At 30.5% G+C, this 19,875-nt stretch overlaps 1 protein-coding gene across 2 annotated transcripts in view; it reads right to left on the reverse strand.

The window, feature by feature from the left end:
* Positions 1-19,875, reverse strand: part of LOC121114848 (uncharacterized) — a 133,563-nt gene that overhangs the window by 99,924 nt on the left and 13,764 nt on the right. Inside the window, exon 1 of one of the 2 annotated variants that reach the window (XM_040708934.2) lies at positions 4,473-4,975. The exons of the other annotated variant lie outside the window; for it this stretch is intronic. Within the exon in view, the coding sequence (XP_040564868.1) occupies positions 4,473-4,503 (31 nt within the window). The 5' untranslated portion in view covers positions 4,504-4,975. Of the gene's footprint in view, positions 1-4,472; positions 4,976-19,875 lie in introns of those variants that run through there. 2 annotated transcript variants of the gene reach the window in all.

Raw genomic sequence — 19,875 nt, forward strand, 5'->3', positions numbered from 1 at the left:
TTAAAATAATTTGCTTACATATTCTCATTCGCAAAATGGAAAGGATGTACAAGTTTTTATTCTAAGCCTCACATCCAATTTAAAAAAAACAAAAAATCATCTTGTAAGAAGCTCATCATTCTACTCAAATTTTAAAAGAGGCATCGGTTGAGTTGAAAACCCCTTATATACGTACCTACCCATTTTGATAATGATTCATTAAGTAGTATATTTTAAAGCATTGGTATTTCATGTGGTAATGGATACGTGTTTTGCTTTGCTTACATTTTAAACCGTAAATCAATGGAAAAATGCATTAAAAATATATTATTATAAATTGTTCTTTTTTGGGTTGTTTATGGGCGATAAGCATTCTAACCTTATTAATAAATACAAACTTATAATGGGCTTAAATCAATTTAATGACCCTGGCAAGTAATTATTATTTTTGTTTCAACACCTATGAGCCTTTGACTAAAAATAATACTAGTTGATAAGGATCTATGACCCTTTCATGTTCAAAATTTTGAAGTGTTGTTCATTGATAAATTATTTATTCTGACATTTTAAATACATCATTGCTCGAGAACACAATTTCAAATAAAAGTTTCAAAATATTTATTACTAATGCAAAAAAAAAAAACTTTTGTTGTTGTCGCTGTTACAATTCATTGCAAATTGTCTCAATAGCAACTCACGCACAAAAATAGATTTTGTAAAATTGACGTATTAAAATATTGTATATTTTATAAAACCATTTGTTAATTAGCACAAAATAATTATATATGTATGTATATATTTAGGATTCAGTGGCGTGACGTATTCTAGTCCACTCTAATTTCCATATTTGCTCAGTGATATACTGTCTTTTCAAAATAATATCTATTGAACCTAATTGAATAAATATTAAATATATATTGCCAATCTATGAGGCATGAAAAGTTACAATTTTTATTTTATTTTTTTGGTTATATGCTTATTTACATATTAACTAATTAATTATAACTACTATTAACAAAACTTTGAAGTCGTTTGAATAAGATTTTCCTCAATTTAACTATGGCATTAATGATTACTTTTAGAACTCATTTTTTTATAAATATGATTTTTCCTCATGATTATTCAATGATTGATGAAAGTGTATCTGTTAAAAGACGTTTCAAGCATGAAAAGTCTTTTGATTATATTTATTTGTAGAGATGCATATTATTCTCTCACTTATTTAGTAACCAACCGGTCCTTGCACCACCTTATGTATGGTATAGTACCTATTATATGTATCTATAGGCAGATTTAAGGAGTGTTGCTTCTCTGTATTGTACTTTGTTCCTTATGTAAATGATGGGTGCACTATGGGAGAATAACTGACCCGTTTGTTCATTTCAACAATATATGTACTTCAAAATGGAATTATCATATTTACTCTCAAAAATTCATCAATTAAAGTGTGTGGAGTTCAAATCCATCAAGTAATCTAAAACTAATTCTGTAATAAAATAGACTTGACATCTATCGGGACTTTTCTGTACAACAATTTTTAGTCCATAGTGTGCAGTTGTTATTATTTCAAATCACCATTCATTTATCAAAAAAAATAATTTATCATTGAGTCAATGGTACTGAAATTATTATGTAGTCTCCCATTTATAAATTATAGCATGAGAAGAGGTTAATTACTTTACTTGAATGAAGTTATGCAAAAGTGAACAACTGAATACTTAGAATGTTTTTACCAGGTTCTCTTAACCTTTCAGTTCCTACGAGAGAAAAAAAAACACCTAAATTTTTTCTCTCACTTATAAATCTTTTTTTACATCGTAAATTATACATAAGTTGTATAATTCACAAACCCATTTTTTTACTTGTTTTAAAACCTATGAATGTATTTCACCCCCAAGAATCTAAGGTATAAATTCTTTTTTTTTTTTTTTAAATTACACACTTATTATTAGTTCAAGTTCAAAAATTAAATCATAATTTATTCCTCAAACCCTTGAAAAAAAAAGGAATTCAAGTTCAGTGAACTTGCAGATAGATAGATAGTAGCTGCTTTAGATGAACAAGCAGTATTTTCGTTTGCATTGACCACACATTTTGATATCAATTTGTAATACACACACACAAGAAATGCATAACGTACATTTTAAATAACATTCCTAACCCATCCCTTTTATGAAGAGGTAAGAAGACTCAGAGCAAATGGTGATTTCTACGAGATTTTGTAGAGAGTGTACAAAATATGTGCATATGAAAGTTTAGTAAAGACATTATATTTACAGGGCGTGCTAGCTAACTGTACCGCGAAATTGTTTTGTTTTTTTCCATACGCAATTTTCTCTCCAACCAATTATTGAATTAAAAAAATAAAACCACATTTTGAAAGCTTTATAGATTTTAAACTATTTTATTTAATAAAATCACCTACAGCCTCAATCAAAGTCTATACAAATTCCTCCTTGATCCGACTGATAAATTCGTCTTTGGTATTGCAAGGGATTCGGTTGGTTTATTTTCGATCAACACCAACAAAAAAAATCCATCAGATACAGATCCAGAGAGTTTGGAGCCAAAAGTCCGGCGAAATTAAGTCGTTAGACTCAGTCATTTTGACCTTTGACCCAATCCCACATTGCTGCTGCCTCAAATTCCCTTCTAACCTTGTGAATAAACGTCTCGCTGAGTCCCAGAGTTCAAGAAACTGTTATGTGGCACAGATTCCAAGGAGGCCTCCGTGCCTTTTCCAAATATTTGGAAAAACAAATTCATCAATCGATTCCATTTTTTTTTTTCAACTGGTGTAGGTTTGAACAAGCTACCGAAAAAAACAGTGCCTAATGCCTGCATTTTACCAAGAGAACTCTTCAAAGTGGCAACATAGATAGCTTGTACTCCTAGTATTAGTGATAGATTTGAGTCTGGAAATCCACTAGACAGGTTTGAGACCGTAATGATTCCGCGTTCTGCATGAAAAACATATTTTTCTTAAAAAAGGAAATTACGGGTTTACAAAAATTTTAAGAAAACGATTTGAGTTTCTAGATTGGCTTTGAAAAAATCCCTTAAGACCAGACTAAAAAACAATAATATGTATGTATATATTAAAATCTGCAAGTTGTTAAGAGAGAGAGGGGGTGTGTTAGTCGGAAACGCCACTCCTTAGACAGAGAGATGTTACTACACTCTTCCTGGTCAATGAGTATAGAGTATTTGTCTTTCGTCCACATCCGGATTGTAGTGTACACATTCAACAAAAAGTAAGATATTGTCTACATTAATGTTTCTGACTAAAATGAGGGATTCATCAATTAACCCAAATGTTTATGGTTAAGTTTGAAAAACAAAAAAAAAACCCAATTAATAAACCAACTATAAAAAAACTAGCACACTAAAAAATACTAGTGATTTATAAGTCCAGGGATTAATACTCAAATATGACAGTGCACTAAAAAGTTTCCTACCACAATGTGAAGATGGCAGCCCTCCTAAATAATAGCTAGTCACATCGGTCTAGTATCTGTTGAGAGTTACTCACCAAAGTCATTTTGGACTCACAGTCCTTTGAGTGCTTCTTTTTAATAGACAAAATTGAGTATAGAGCTGTGATCAAATGTTTTAAAGGCTTGTTCTTCTTCTGCGTCTAAGTCAATTCAACTCAGAGTAATTGAGTCACAAACAAAAGGGGTATCATGAACAATTATTGTACAGATAAACTAGAGTACTATTTGGATTGCGTAACAGAGATGGAAGCATCGGCAGAAGAAGTGTGTAGAGTTACAAGGAGATAAAGTAACAATTACCTAAATTCAGAAAAAATGTCTTGTATCTTTGTTAGGTCGGAAACTTTTCAGACCACCCTCGTAGATACTACATGAGTAAAAATACAAAACATTTATGAATTTAATTTATTGTAGAATTAAGGATTACATTGATGAAAAACGTGAGAAGGGATTCTTCAAGTTGAGAATAGCCCAAGCCAAGGGTAAACCAGAACCCATTGGGACGTTTTGAGGGGCTTTGAATGGGTTATATGGAGTAAAAAAGTAAATAAACTTGTCAAAGCCTGAACAATGCTGCATGTAAGATTTTACAATATTATAAGTACTACTAACATTTACAGACCTTGTTTTAACTGCATTTAGTATTTATTAAATAATTCATCGGTAATCGCCCAAATTGCTCATTGGAACATTGTTCTTTGGTCCACACACAAAATTATAGTATAAAGACATGTTTGTGGTAATTTAGGTATTTCGTTTACATAAATATTCCAAATTAAAATATTAATTATTTTAAGTATGTACCTAAAATATTTTCATAATGGATATTATATATTTTTTAATTTAGTCAAATGCATTATTAGTTTTCTTTTTCTTTAAAAACTCCACGCTGAGTTTTACATTAAAAAAATATTGCATATTTTTTGACGCTTTTAATACTCAATTCCCATTTAGAAACGATTAGTGATAGCTTGAAAACTTTAAAAAAAAACTTACCAATTAGAAAAAATAGGATCCATCGAAACATTGTTTTAGTTTTCGGATTATTTTTGGCACGTTATAGAAAATATATTTTGAGGTGTATTTTTTTTTTTTGTCTATCTAATTCAGTTATTCACATTCACGGAAATTTATATTATTATTTGAATATATATATATTGATTTATTTAGGAGAGTAAAATGAATTATTATTAATCTCTTCTTGTTTTTGTTTGTTTTTTTTCAAATCACGATTTCACAAAACACAAGACAAACTAATTTCACAGAAAAAGTATAAACAATACTTTACTTTTATTAAAATAATTAGATAATTTTAAAGCAACGGAGTCGTTGCTGGTTCCATCCACAACTGGATAAAGTCACACACACACAAAACAACAATAGTCAAGAAGATTTCCCTCCTATATTTTGCTAAAAAAAATACAGACGGAAACATTTAAGTTTTTTTTTTAAATAAAAAACCGTGAGTAGACGCAACAGGTAACAACATACACGTACACAGAGTTGTTGAGAGGGCAACAACGAATCTTGGGTGAAAAAAAAATTGCGCACTCTCCTGGAGAATCTTCTTCACGATCATCACATCATCACACATTTTTAAGCGTGCATATATAAACTGTATAATGTATATACATGTTTTCTTCGACCGTATGAAGAAAAATATAAGCAACGCTAAGTCAACCGTCGTTGGAGTTCCAAGAAGTCGTTCTTATAGGAATTTCATATGTATATGATTTTGTCGTCATCCCAAGTATTAAGGTCATATTGAGTTGATTTTATGATTATTTTAGTCCCATACACATACATATGTAGTGAGTTAGCAAACAAAAACAATTTTGAACAAGAATCCAAATAAGGCCCAATTAATTTTTTTATGATTTATTATTTGACACCATATCTTTATACGATAAGTATGGGCCGGGATAATACCCGTTCTCGTGGGTTTGTACCACGAGACATTATGCAAAAAATATACTCTTATTTGCCGTAAAAACGGGTACCCTACAGATAGTTACTCTTTAGTGGGTTAAATTGAATCCTAATTTATTGACGGGTACCCGTTTTTACCCAAGTGTTTGACACACATCTATCAATAGTATTCAAGAGTAATTTAAATCTTTCCCTTTTTGATCAATTGTACAAAAGGGATGACTAAGAAAACAAACCAGATCATAGCTTTTGGAGACGTCATCATCTGTCTTGAACACTTCATCAAGAAATGCATACAATTACGTCACATATATCTATAAATTGTTTTCTACTCAAAGTCTAATTCTTCAGTCCAATCCAATCCTAAAGTGTGAAGTGGCAGTTTTATAAGAAAAAACATCATAATATTAAGTCAACATACTTTGCATTGTTATTGTCTTACAAAAAATGAGAGGCAAATGTCACCCCTGCCTGTTGTCGTGCTTATGCTCGTCACTCATAAGTCATTAGTAATTTAGCTGTATTTGTCTGTACTTCTGGAGGTTCTTTCTAATAAAACCCATTTAGCTACAAATTACTCGCAGCTATTAAAATATCCAAGCGGAACCATAATATTTAAGTATACCCTGTACCAAAAAAAAAAAAGAAGCCAAATCCTGTTCCTAACATATATCGAAGTAAATTTGTTTCCTTCAAATCTAAAATGTACAACATCTATTTTTCTATTCTAAGTATGCAATTTTAATGGTAATGGAAAGTTCTCAAACTATTATTGTTTAAAATATCGGGGCGTCAAAAAGTTTTGAAACATGACTTTAATTGTGTTTTGAAGGTTTGGATAATTTTATGCAAAATGTGTCGTTATAAAAAAAGAACAACTTATTCTTTACCTTCTGAAAGCTGTATTTACTAAGTCTCTAGGATAAATATCAACGAAAATTGAGCAAAAAAGGTACGATGTGTCTCGTTTATCTCGTGCCAGATTTAGCAATTTGATATTGTAAAGACCCTTAATGCCTGCAGAACCACCGTTTGGAGGATCACGTCAACAATGGTGAAGACATCAGTGATATTCATAGAAGCAGAAGGCCGATAAAGTTAAACCCTGAAACGGTAAAAAAAAAGCTTTTTTCAAAAATTCCTTGGTTTTCCATGCCGTAAAAAAATTGGTGGTAAGTCTCTTCGATATATTGAATGACCCTTTACCTCTCAAGAAAACAACAATTACAATGGATTGGTTCAAAAAGGTTTACAATGACCTGAGGTATCACAGAAACCGAATTTTGACCAATAGACATTCATTTTTACGAGTATAATTGAAAATTTAAAAAGTATGAAACTAAAAAATAATAAAATTACGTTTTATAATACAATTTTTGTTTTAAAAAAAATTAACTGAAAGAAGTTAAAATGTTATATGAGCATGTCATATGTGTATGAAGCCAAAAGAGAAATGCACAATTTATTTTTTTACATTTGTCGCCTGTCATCACAGAACCAAGCTAGAATAAATTTTTCTTGAAATTGAGTGTGGATTATGTTTCTATTCTTCGACGAGTTACCGTTAATTTATATCAAAAATTATACCTATAAACCCTTTGGGTGTGCCGCAAATTAAACTGAAAGTAGTCCAAATAAAAGAATGATACATGTTAACTAATCTCACAAATTTGAATACAAGTCCTATAATTGACACAATATATCTAGATATCAAATATTGGACCTTATGTACAAGTATATATGAAATAAAAGATTGTTTTTTATGTTGATACACTCCATAATATATACAACCCAATATTTCTAAGGCATATTTTGGCAAATTATAAGGCTTGTATCTAAATTTTGTAGGACGTGTTGAGATCCCCCAGAATGTTAATTATGGTTTAGCAGGAGTGCAGAGTTGGAGTGAGTGCTCTTTTGTGGGTTTTTTTACGGACTCCGACTCCAGCTGCAAAAATTATTATAATTCATTTAAATAAAACTTATTTCTAATTGAAGGCTTACATTGAGAGTTTGTAAAGTTATTTTCTAAATGGTTATAAATTACAAGTATTCAGTACTATTAATTTATTAAACTTGAAAATTAATTCTTGTATAAGTTTAAGCTAAATATGCGTTATTGGTTAGGCAGCAATCCACAAGTACTTCACGAGTGCCCATTTCATCCCTAAAAAAATACTGTTTGGAATAGACTTTATGCTGGAGGGATCATTGGATCATATTTTTTCGTGGATGATGATAGTTGCAACGTTACTGGTAATGAAAATCGTTATTGCACCATGATAACTGATCTATATTTATAGTATCTAGACTGAAATGACTCAATAGTACTTATATAGGCTATAAAACATATTATTACTAGGTATGCACCTATATAATGAGACTTTCGGCTATTGGTCCCAAGGTGTCGCCAGTTAAACATTACAAATCGGTCCAAAAATCTAAATGCTTATTTCGACATGTGTCAACAATATTTAATTCCTTGTTTGTATAGTTCCATTCAACAACACACTTTTTTTGCTCGTAAAAATGTCTAATTTTGTGCCTACAAACTATGACGTGCGGACATAATTGATTTTCTGTTACCAATTGAAGAAAAACAGTTCTCAAGCCCATCAAATGCTTGTTGGAAGCTTACAGTAACATGCTCTAAGCAGAACACAGTATTCACGTGGTTTGAAAAATTCCAAAGAGGTATTTGAAGTGAGAATTGAAGAGTGAGGCCGGCCACCCAAAAAGTTTTAAAACGCCAAATCACAAGCATTGCTCGATGAAGATGATGACCAAACGAAAGAACAGCTCGCAGAACAACAATTGGCCTATTTGAACCATGCTATACGCCAAAAACGCCCAATATATGAAGCCAGACAACACAAGGTAATTTTCTTAGATGACAACGCACCACCGCATCCCTCTATAGCCACCCGTCAGTTTGTTGAATCGTACAAATGGGAACCTCTTGCTCATGCGGCTTACTCTCCAGAACTGGCGCCTTCTGATAATAACTTGTTTCCATCGATGGGCCACGCACTCAATGATTTACGCTTCGATTCTCATGCTGAAGCCAAAAATGGACCGATGGATGGTTTGCAGTCAAAAACGAACAATTTTTTTTGGAAAGACATCCATAAATGGCATGAAAGATGAGAAAAATGTGTGGCTAGCGGAGGCACATACATTGAAAATTAAATTTCCAACCATTTTTTCATACTAAACGTTAAAAAAAAATTTTTTTAAAGTATCATTGCATAGGCGCATACCTGGTAAAATATTGTTAATTAGAGTCACAGCCGTTGACATTCAAAATACTAGATTCGGAGTCGGACATTTTATTTTCCGTCTCCACAGCCTTAGTTTAAAGCCTTCATTTTATTTATAAAACTTATTTTGACTTGTTGAAATCAATTGCCCATTATTAAGTAAAGAAAACAAATGTAATCCACACTCAATATTAAGGAAAATCAATCTATATTACTTTTGTGTTGACAACCCACACAGAAAAAGTTAAAGAAATAAAATATTATTGTTTCTTTAAAACTTACTTCATAAAGTATAATTTTTACATCAATTGATAACTTCATTTCTGTTTTGATTATCTATTTGTAAAAAAAAATAATTGAGGAATTAAGAAATCGTTTATCTTACTATCACAAAAACTAACACCGTCTTTAAATGTCAGCTGGAAGGGCTGTGGACCTCCCACGCCCCAAAAGGAATAAATGCTTTTTTTTAGAAAATTTAATATTTGAATTTTTTCATCATTTTTCAATTTTTTTTTTCCAAATAAATTTATTTTCTGAGAATAGATTTGGATTTTTTTTTTTTTAAATACAAAAACCGAGCCTTTTCTCCCCATATAATCCTGCAAACGCCCCTGAGCTGTCAATATCTATGATTATTTTCTTCTCATCAGTGTTATCAATGTTAATGCTAATAATTTAAATCAACAACCATGCTAAACTGTTTATTTTTTTGAACAATTATAGAATAATAAGTCGACGGTTTGGAAGAATTGATCCATAATTTGATGATAACAAACTTATTTAGGACCCTTTTTCTGTTGTTTTTTTCAGAAAAACGGTTTTGTGATGTAATAAATATTACGACGTGACATATGTATAACAACACTTATCAATGAGATTGGGAAACGTGTGAATAACGAGTATTTTAACCATGAGTAGACTTAAACTAGGAAGGGGAATACTCCTTAGATTTTCCAAAGGGGCCCCTTCCTTTGTAGTTTGAATACAAAATTTAATAATGCACAATTTTTAATATATTTCATAATATTTCAATCGTACATACTTTTATTTGATTCTGAATTATAATATTGCTTAGTAATATTTTATTTAAAGTGTAACTATATATTTGTAATTGTAGAAGAAATATTATGCCTAATATAAAAATAATAAAATATAAAAAACGAGGGATCAACAAAAAATTGTATTCCTGTCTTTTTGAAAACGGAGCATAAGTATTTATAATTATGTACTTCTTTTATTTATGAAAAATAAATTATGAATTAGTCATTGAATATCAATTAAGATGAGGGAATCGACAGCAGACAACCCATTAACGAGTTAATGTTGTGACATAATAGTTACTTTATTGATTAAAATTGTCTTTTTTATGACATTTCTCCGTTTTTTAAAGTTATAGAAAATTGCATTATAATGCTTAACCTTAATTTTTTTCCTTATTTGATAGACATCCTCCAATCACTTATGACTGTAAGTGCTTCACCACAAATAAAAAATATAATATGCAACTTTTTACCTGGCTTTAATCAATGAAATACTATTGGATTTCATATTGAATCATTCTTAACAACATGGACGAATTGATAATTAAATGGATCATCATAAATATTATATATATATTTTTGACGTAGGGGGTGATCGGAGATAGTTGTAACATTTTTTTATTTTTTCCACAATTACTTTGAGATGGGTTGACTAAGACTCGTCAAATTTTAACACAACATATGTCTTCCATTATTTGAATTTATTTAAAAGTTATACTAGGGAATAGTTTTTCCACAAATTTCATTTGTATACGACTCGTTCAATAGTTCAATCGCCAACAGTTAAAAGATATCGAACTTCAGTCAAAAATAAAAGATTAGACGAAATCGTATTTTTTAATAAATAAATAATTAGACTTTTTTTGAAATATATGAGTAAATTTCAATGTATTATCGTAGTTTAAGAAATAATAAGATTTATATTATAAATCAGCTATCAGTATTATAGATATGAGAAATTCACTTTCAAAAATCTCTTGAAGGCTCTGTTTTAGCTAAAAAAACATGTTTTTATGTGACATGTAAGTATATATTCCTATATAATTAGGATTATAATAAGCAATAGTAGTAAAATTGCATCATTTGTTACAGCAATTCCCATTCCCCTCAAGAATAGTTGTTATCCAAAAACTTGACGAAAAGTTGGCAAAAATTATTAATTTTTTCACACAATACTCTGTAACAAATATTATGATTGTAGCTTTTTTTATATTCGTTCAAATTGGGAAATTGAAACTGGCCAAGTCACTCCGAAACTTTAGTAGTTTCAAATATTCAACTTGTGAATCATGATTTGACAAATTAAATTTATAATACAAATAATTTATTACCAAATATATTTATTTAAATAGCCTGATGCAGTTTTAATCTCTTCATTTATGTAAAAAGAGAATTTTGGAGGGGGATAGTTTATTTGGACTCTCCTTCCGGAAGTTAACGGTTCTTTTGTAACAAGATTTTAAATGTATTTAACTCTACATATAAACACAAGAGAATCATAAATACTTACAAGGCATTGATGTTGATAGAAACAAATAAAAAAATTATATGTACATTTAGACATTTACTTGAAAATGAACGATCGGAGGTTTGTACATCAAGGATAAATATCTTTAAATCTTTATAGAGAAGAAAAAATTACAATATAAATGATATTCATTTGTCATATTAATAGGAATGTATGCATATCCTTATCTAATACTCATAAGCAATGTAATGGATCACTAAATTGAGGTTCCAGGTTCAACACAGTTCTTTGCTCTAACAGTAAAGGTTTTCTTTATGGATCAACATCTAAATTTTAGTATATCAAGTTCTTTCATATTTTATTTTCAGTAAATAATTCCCTATTTAATATCAGGGATGGAGAAGAAGGAGTAGATACAGGTTCGCCCCTATTTTTATAGGGGTGTTAGATGTTCCTCAGAAGGACAGCAAAAAATCTTGTGCATTAAGTTAATTATTATTTTTTATAATTTTTCAAAGATAATTTTACATATGGCGGTAAAAAATGATGTTTCATTCTTTTTGTGTGGTTATTTCAAGTTCACGGTCAACGAGCTGGTTCTTCCACATATTTTGAAAAGCAGTTCTCTAGTAACCCACTGTTTGCATAAAGTTTGGACCTGCAAACCGTGACAGTACTAATATTGCATATAGGAATGCCCAAAGTTTTATAGAAATACAAGGTTAGACCATCACGTAATTGGCCTTGCAAAAATTTGCAATTTGAAGTTTCGTACTGATAGCTTGGCAAGATAGACAGATTTTGACAAAACACGCAGCCAATCATGCTTTATGGCGACACTCTTGCTAGAATTTTCAATTTGTTGTATCATACCGACTGCTGGGCATGACTGACAGATTTTGACAAAACACGCAATATTCTATGACGTCACTATTAAAAATCGTGGTGAAATTCAAACATCATTCGTACACCCATTATGGTATAACCTTTTATTTCTATTAACCTTGGCAATACCCAAGAAATACTACAGTCTACTGGAAAGGAAAGAAACCAACTATCTGATTTTTATCATATGTAAGATATTATAAAATTCATTTAGTATATAATATATATTAAATACACATATAAAATAATAACTTGTTTTAACTAATTTTTATAACATTGATATATTTCCCAAATCTGGGATACTTTTTTTTATATTAGAGGACACTAATAAATACTTCAAGATTAATGTATATTTAATTCAAAAATTACTTTGATTCTGATTGGAGCGCTTTGATTTTTTATTAATCATTGCTCTTTTCTGATGGCCTCTTTTTACTCTGAACAGAACTCTCATTCAATTTGACTATTATATTATTGATCATAATATTGAAAAGCACTTGTGTGATTTCGTTGAGAAGTGAGGGTCGCTTGTAACTTCCATCATATGCTGCATTCATAATTACCTCAACAAACATCTCTGAGCTTTGGCCATTCTTTCGATGAAAGTTGCACGGTTACGGAGAATTCATTAGAGGGCTTTTTCTACCTCATTATAAAATAAAAAAATCAGATAACGAAAAGGTATACACACATGTTAAAAAGAGGATATATTAGGGTGTTGATAACGAACCCCTATTCATGATTTTGATGAATCTTCCTTGTTCGATTGTCTCTTGGTCTGATTATGCACCTCAACCCTGATAATATTATCTAGAGGAGTATATTTTAAGGAAATCCATCTTCTGCAAGTTGTACAGAGAGTAACAGGGAAAATTTCTGTGTCATTATTACTATTATTATTTTGTAGTAATTAATGTTTCAGTTTAAATCTCAAGCAATAATCCGATACAATTGTTGTTTTTCTTGCGTATTGTTATGATTTAATCAAAATTAGACGAAAAATGAGTGAACAGGAATCAAAAAGGCAAAGGGTTTCGGATCTTCTCGACGCGGATGTTGATCCAAAAAGAATTTCAGACATTGTTGGAATCACCGTAAGGACAGTCCGGAACATCAGGGTGGCCAATGAGAATAGGAAAGAAGTCAAAAGGAAGTCAGAAAGTGGAAAAAATGCTTTGAAACGAGATGAAACATTTCTCAAGTTCCTGGAGGCCAAGATCAAGGAAGATCCAACAGCATCACTGCGCCGCTTGGCTGACGAGTTCAACGTAGAAGAGATCATCATCAGGAGGGCATTTCATGATGACCTTGGCCTTAAGAGCTTTTTAGGACTCCAAGGTATCTCTTCCCCTGACAGGATGAAGGCTTTCAGGCTTGAGAGATGGAAAAAAGTCCTTAATTACTTGAAGAGTCATCCGTCGACTGTGAAGATCTTCTAAGACAAGAAGATCTCAAAGACAACTACTATGTCTGATAGAGTAGTTGTATTACTTTAAACCATACTTATACTAAATTTGTACAACTGTATCTGAACAATATAGGAATATTTATTGAAAAAAAAACAATATCTGAAAATTAAGACTTAGACTATATAGTACAAAAATAATATAATATATAATACAAAAAAAAAATAAGAAGAATAAGAATTATTTTTGTAATGTCAAAACATATATATGATATTGGTTTTGTTTGTGTATCTATCTATTCACCAGATGTGGCCTCTGATTATAAGAGTTGTGAAAGAATATGACAATATCAATAACAAATCTTATGTATCAATTAAACAGAACTAAAGCATTAAACCATGTAGCACATCGAAGGCGAACGTCCTTTTTTGCGGGAAAAAATATCGTGGTTTGAATTTACTTTTTTTTTTGTCCGCTAGAGGTATTATCATTTCAAGCATTTTGTTGAATCATTTCCTGTTCCCTCGGGAATGAGTCAAGTACTTACTGCAATTTTACTCCATTCATTATTCATATACTTTTGATTTAACAATTATGGAGAAGGAAATAGTCATTTATCAAGAAGAAGGCTCGTCCAGTGTTGGAGAAGAAACTGGAGACTGTCCCATCCGGAAAAAACCTATAGTTGAAGAAGGAACGGTGGAAAAGGAGAAGTCTCCTGAACCCAGCACTTCTTCCTCAACCAGTCAATCCGATCTTTCCTCTCGTCTTAGAGCAACTTAAATCATTAGCAGAGAAGAAAAAACCAGCATATACTACTGATGATTCTTCCATTAGAGGAGCTTTGGCGGGTTCCAAATCTGCTAATTTTTTCATCAAGAAGGATTCAATCAAACTCCTTCAGGTAGATGTCTTCTCTCCCAGGGCTTCATTATCCCACAATGATTACAAAGCTTTCGTCCAGGACAAGCTACTTCTTGGGAAGGAAAGTCATGATCTCTTGGGGCCGGTCGGAGCTAATACTGAATTACGTAGGCTGGAGGGAAATTTTGTTTAGAGACTATCGTGAAAATTCAGAGAGCCAACAGCTAAGTCTTCGGCCCATCATGGGGGCATATGAAGAAGTAAACAAATTGAACTCTTTGTTCAAGACTGATCTCTCCACGGAGAAATGGAGACAAGGGACTGAGGGAATTAAGAAGGTTGGTCTTCTTCTTTGGGACTTTCTTCAGTGGCAGCGAAGGGTTGAAACCTGCTTAAGGATAAATAAGATCCAGGCTCTTCTCCATCCCATGAAAGACTCATTGAAAAGGAGTATAATGTTTGATAGCTCATATCATAACATGGATCTGAAATTCCTTCTGTCCAAGGATTGTGTGAAGGCCATTTTAGAGGTGGCTAAGGTGGAAAGACCCCTTAATAACACCATTAAAGGGATCAAGTTCCAAAAAATATTTTTTTTGGAAGATGAACCACCGCCCAAAAGAACGAATAATCGAGAAGAAAAAAGACCCAAAGGAGAAACTTCCACCAGGAACTGTTTTTATAAAAAGAGAGAAGGTATGTTTTTATACATACTTTGGTATCAAAAAACTTGCTGCACCTCTGATATAAAGAATTAAACCTTTACTCTGATCAATCAATATTTAAAAAATGTGCCTATTGGAGGAGGAATTTGATTTAGCAGAGGAGGTGGCGCTTAATTCAACTTTTTATAATTTCCCTTTACTCTCTAATTAATAGATTTTTATTGGTTAAATTGTTAAATTACAAAAAGTAATCAAAGAATCCAAAGAAAAGAAATTTAATGTATAAGTATATTTAGAGAAACATTATTATGCAATAGAAAATTTTATATATGTAAATATAGTTATTATTATACATATCTATGTTTATTCGTAATTGTTATTTTTTTTTTGGGGTTTTTCGATCAATCAACGTTGGTGATTACAATTATCTAGATACAATTGAGGTGAAATATAATAAATTATATAAAGTTACTTGTATTAATATCCTATTTCACAAGATATATAATTGTATATTCTTGTGCAACATTCTTGTCGTCAGGTTTTGGAGGAGTTCCATTTTTCGCAGAAAGTCTCTGAGGAAGTGAATTGAGTTTAGACAGTGTAGTTAAGTATATATTTTTTTTTATTATTGAGCTATACAATAACTTAAATTTAAATATTTATTCTAGTTATTCCTTTTATTTAAGTGCCCTCGCCTATCAGAAGGACGTATTTGTACTTCTGTCAGGTGGTTGGAATACTGGATCCTGGTTTACATTTCGTCTAGTGTATGTTATCTGTGTATACAAATGAGATTATTTTACAATAAATATGAAATAAATAACTTGAACTTTTCTTAACTGTTTAAGAAAGACATATGTAGTTGTTTTTTTAGAGATGTTACTGGAAGAAGTACGAAGTATTCAACCGCTAGTCTCAGGCTTTCTAACAGAGCCAAGCATCTCTGAATGTATCTTAATGACACTTTTTCTTTCCTTAATAGAACTCTTGCTAATTACTCGATTTTGAGTTGAGGAATCATGGAACTCTTTTTTAAATTCAACTTAAAACCTATCGACGTAAAAACAATCGCGGTTATACAAATATCTCTTTAAGATATAATTTCGGATGAGCATTGTAAAATAACATCATCAAGTATATTCTACAAGATATAAGTAATTCGTCTCGCAGGAAAATATGAATAGGAATAGCATGATTCAACTCAACATAATAAAAATAGTTAGGTGGTCATTTTATCTTATTAATACTTTTAGAACTATGTTGACCATTATCTTTACCGTCATTTCTAATTTTTTTGTTCCTTTTTCAAAGTCTTTGCAAATATTAGTAACCTTAATTTTATGAATCTATTCATTAATTTATCTTTTAATGAGTGACAAAGTGGCATTAATTCAAAGTCTTTAGTTATGACATCACTTGCAATTTTAATTTTAATGGCTAAATATTTATTTTCACATTTATACAAAGATTGATCTAAATTTCTGATTGGATTTTCCATTGGTAAATTTTTTATTTTAAATACTTCATGTGAACAATAAACGAGGCCATCTCCAGTTTAATCTGCAATAGTTATAAGTTTAGTGATTTTATCATCGTAAGAATCACTTTTTGTTGTTTTTAATATATGTAGACAAGATTCACAATGACCTGCTAAGTAATACAATATATTAACGTCAAAGAAGCTTTCCTATCTATCTCTGACACAGTTCTAACCTTTACTTTTAGCATATCAAAAACTTCTTGCAAAATTCCTTCGTTGAACATAAAATTTCGGGTTTTTTCTGAATGGTTCTTACACATGGAAGAGGCAAATATTCTCTTAATAATTCATAACCAGATTTACTACATGACATTCTTAATTTGAAAGGGCGCCTTTAATTGACTCATTAGTAAATTTTATATTTTTCGAGTTTTTTACAATGAGATTTTTTAAGACATCGTCAGCAGGTTTCCAATTAGGAAGACATTTAAGATTTTATATCCATTTTTTTTCTTTCTTGCGACTTCTTTTGGATTTTATGGAATGGAAAATTTAAAAAAACGAACGTTTCCATGAAGCTTTTAGAATTTTAAATCAGTTCTATTTTTGCATCCTCGGACGCTGCAATGCCCCATTATTTCGGAGTAATTTGTTTCAAATTTGCTTTATAATAATATGTAAATATAAAATATTTAAGACTAGAATAAATTATATACGTATTATTACTTATTCAAACTTATTAATACTACGTAGTGCATACAATAAATAAATGAGTGACGTCATAGAAAAGCGACATTTTGCGAAATATTATGGCAAAAATAAACCATACTATTTTCTGAGGGTAACGGTGTTCAATGCACTACTTGGTTGAATAATTTATACAGAACAAGCTATAATACCAAGTGACAAAGTGAGCCTGTTAGCTTGAGGAGCTAGTACAAAGTACGTATGTATGTCAGAGAAGTTCTGAAATTGCAAACATAAGTAACAAATTCTGTCAAACCAAATGCGAAGATTGGGAACGGCGTTACCTTTATTGTATACCGCAACCTTTCATCCAAAAAGAAACAGAAAAAAGGCCTAAAATCATCAGCTAGTTAGCCAAATAAGTCAATCATACCAACTGGGAGTAAGATATGTACTCCCAGACGATCACTCTCACATTTAAATTGAATTACATGTCATTAAAATCTATATAATATTTTATTTGATACTGTACTATAATATTGCTTTTTAATATTTTATTAAAAGAGTAGTTATACATTTGTATTTGTGTATGATAGCCAAAATTTCTTCATAGAGCTAATAAAATGGCCATTATATAAAGGACGAGGGATCAACAAGGAATTATATTCCTGCCCTTTTAGAAACGGGGCATAAGTATAGAACTTATTACTTTTTTTTATTTGTCAAAACGAACATTAGGGAATAGCCATGACGTATCAGGCGAGATGAGGCAATCGATAGATGTCATCAAAATACTTGGTTATTTTAGTGTTATCAAGGTAAGGCCGTGAGGGGAGGGACAAAAAACGCCCAAAACTTTGGTAAATACTTTGTACATGGGTCCTGCGTTTTTCTTGCCTACGAGAAACTATATTCTAACACACCACAAAATGTTACATCTGAGATGACGTCACTTTATAATTTTTTCTCGGTACGTATGAAATTTTATATTCCCTTCGTAGAATGAACTTTGTTAATATTCAATTGAGAGTGTAACTTCATGGGAGTTGGTAGTAGCTAGTTATAGAGTAATAATATTTATGGCACAACAAACGAACAATAAAATGTTCCCGTAGTCAACTAAATATAGAATCATCTTTACGTCATTTGGTCAATGGCTTAGGTACATAGCTTTTTAATAAAAGTGTTAGGTAATTATATTCTGAATCTGATTATAATCTTTTGAGAAAAATTGCTTGCTTTTGACACATATGTAAAGACGTTATATACATATTAACATACTAGTGGTTTCCCCTAGGATTACGTTTTCCTTGTGATTATACCTACGATATATTTCCTAGTATTATTCATATTCCCAGTAAATCCTGCATTTAATTAATTTCTAATAAAACTTCATTGAATAATAAATATTGTTCAACAAAGTACCAAAATATTGTTTGAAAAACAATATTATACGTTCCTTATTTATTTTTTATACCCCATAACTCATAAGTACATTCAATTGAATATCGATATTGACATATATATTATGTACAAGTTCTAATTTGTATAAGATAGTTCTACAAGTTGCAACCCAAAAAAATGAGAAGAATAATTTTAAACGAAGGATTTACCAATGATGTTTTTTTTGACTGTTTCGATAAAAATACTACTAAAAAAAGTATGTTGTGGCACATTATAAATTTAAAGTGCAGACAGTTTTAACACTGATAACTTCATAATGAACATGTAGTTTTAATAAATTAAAATCAAATTATGGGATCCTTAAATAGTTAGTAATTAGAATGCTAATTACTCTAAATATATTAAGTATTTTAAGAAGAAGAATGTGCAACTTGTACACTAGAGTGTTTCTTATAAAAATCTGTTTCTTTGAAATACATTTTACCAAGTTTGAGGGAAATTGAACAATGTTGAGAGGTTACTCAACAACTTCAAAGTTTTGAAAATTGCTAAAAAAAAAAAAAAAAAGTGTCTTCCTTCTAATTATCGTGATAATTTTTTCAAGATGACTTAATTTACTCTAAGAAATATTAATTTTGTTATAAAAAATTAAATATAGAACATTTTAATTATAATTCTTCTGATTTTCCCTCTTTTCCTCTTTAGTGCATCTAATAAACAAATTTTTCACTATACAAAACTTTAGACAACCAACCAACATGGTGCAATTTTTTTGAACAAAATAGCTAAACAGAAAACTAATACATATATAACGTGTTGTGCACAATGTTTTAATATTTTCCCTCTTTTGCATTTCAAAACATGAAGATTTTTCATGTAATATTTTCATTTTGTTGAATTACTAAAATTTTAGTGTGACAATTAGTTATTTTCATTTTTTTTTAAATGGTAAATTTTATGTAAAATTGAGCTTATGTTTAGAGGTAGATCAACGGCTTTAAAAATTGATAATTTATAAAAAAAAAATTATACTCAAATATTATCAATAATATTTAGTTTTGTTTTGTGACATACATATTTTATTAGTTTATAAGTTTTGTATCATACTTTTTTTTCGAGTCCGGATACATCTTTTGATGTTCTTCAACGGCTTGTGTTATATGTTGCTAAATATTCATATAATAATAATTGAAGTACTTGGATAGTTCCATTTCGAATGGTTGTCAATTGTAAACAAAATTACTCCAGATGTGCATACGAGCAATAACGCTTCATAGAGGTTTTTTTTCTTTAAATTTGGGATACCTA

This window comes from Lepeophtheirus salmonis, chromosome 3 (assembly GCF_016086655.4).
Source record: "Lepeophtheirus salmonis chromosome 3, UVic_Lsal_1.4, whole genome shotgun sequence".
NCBI classification, from domain to species: Eukaryota; Metazoa; Arthropoda; class Copepoda; order Siphonostomatoida; family Caligidae; genus Lepeophtheirus; species Lepeophtheirus salmonis.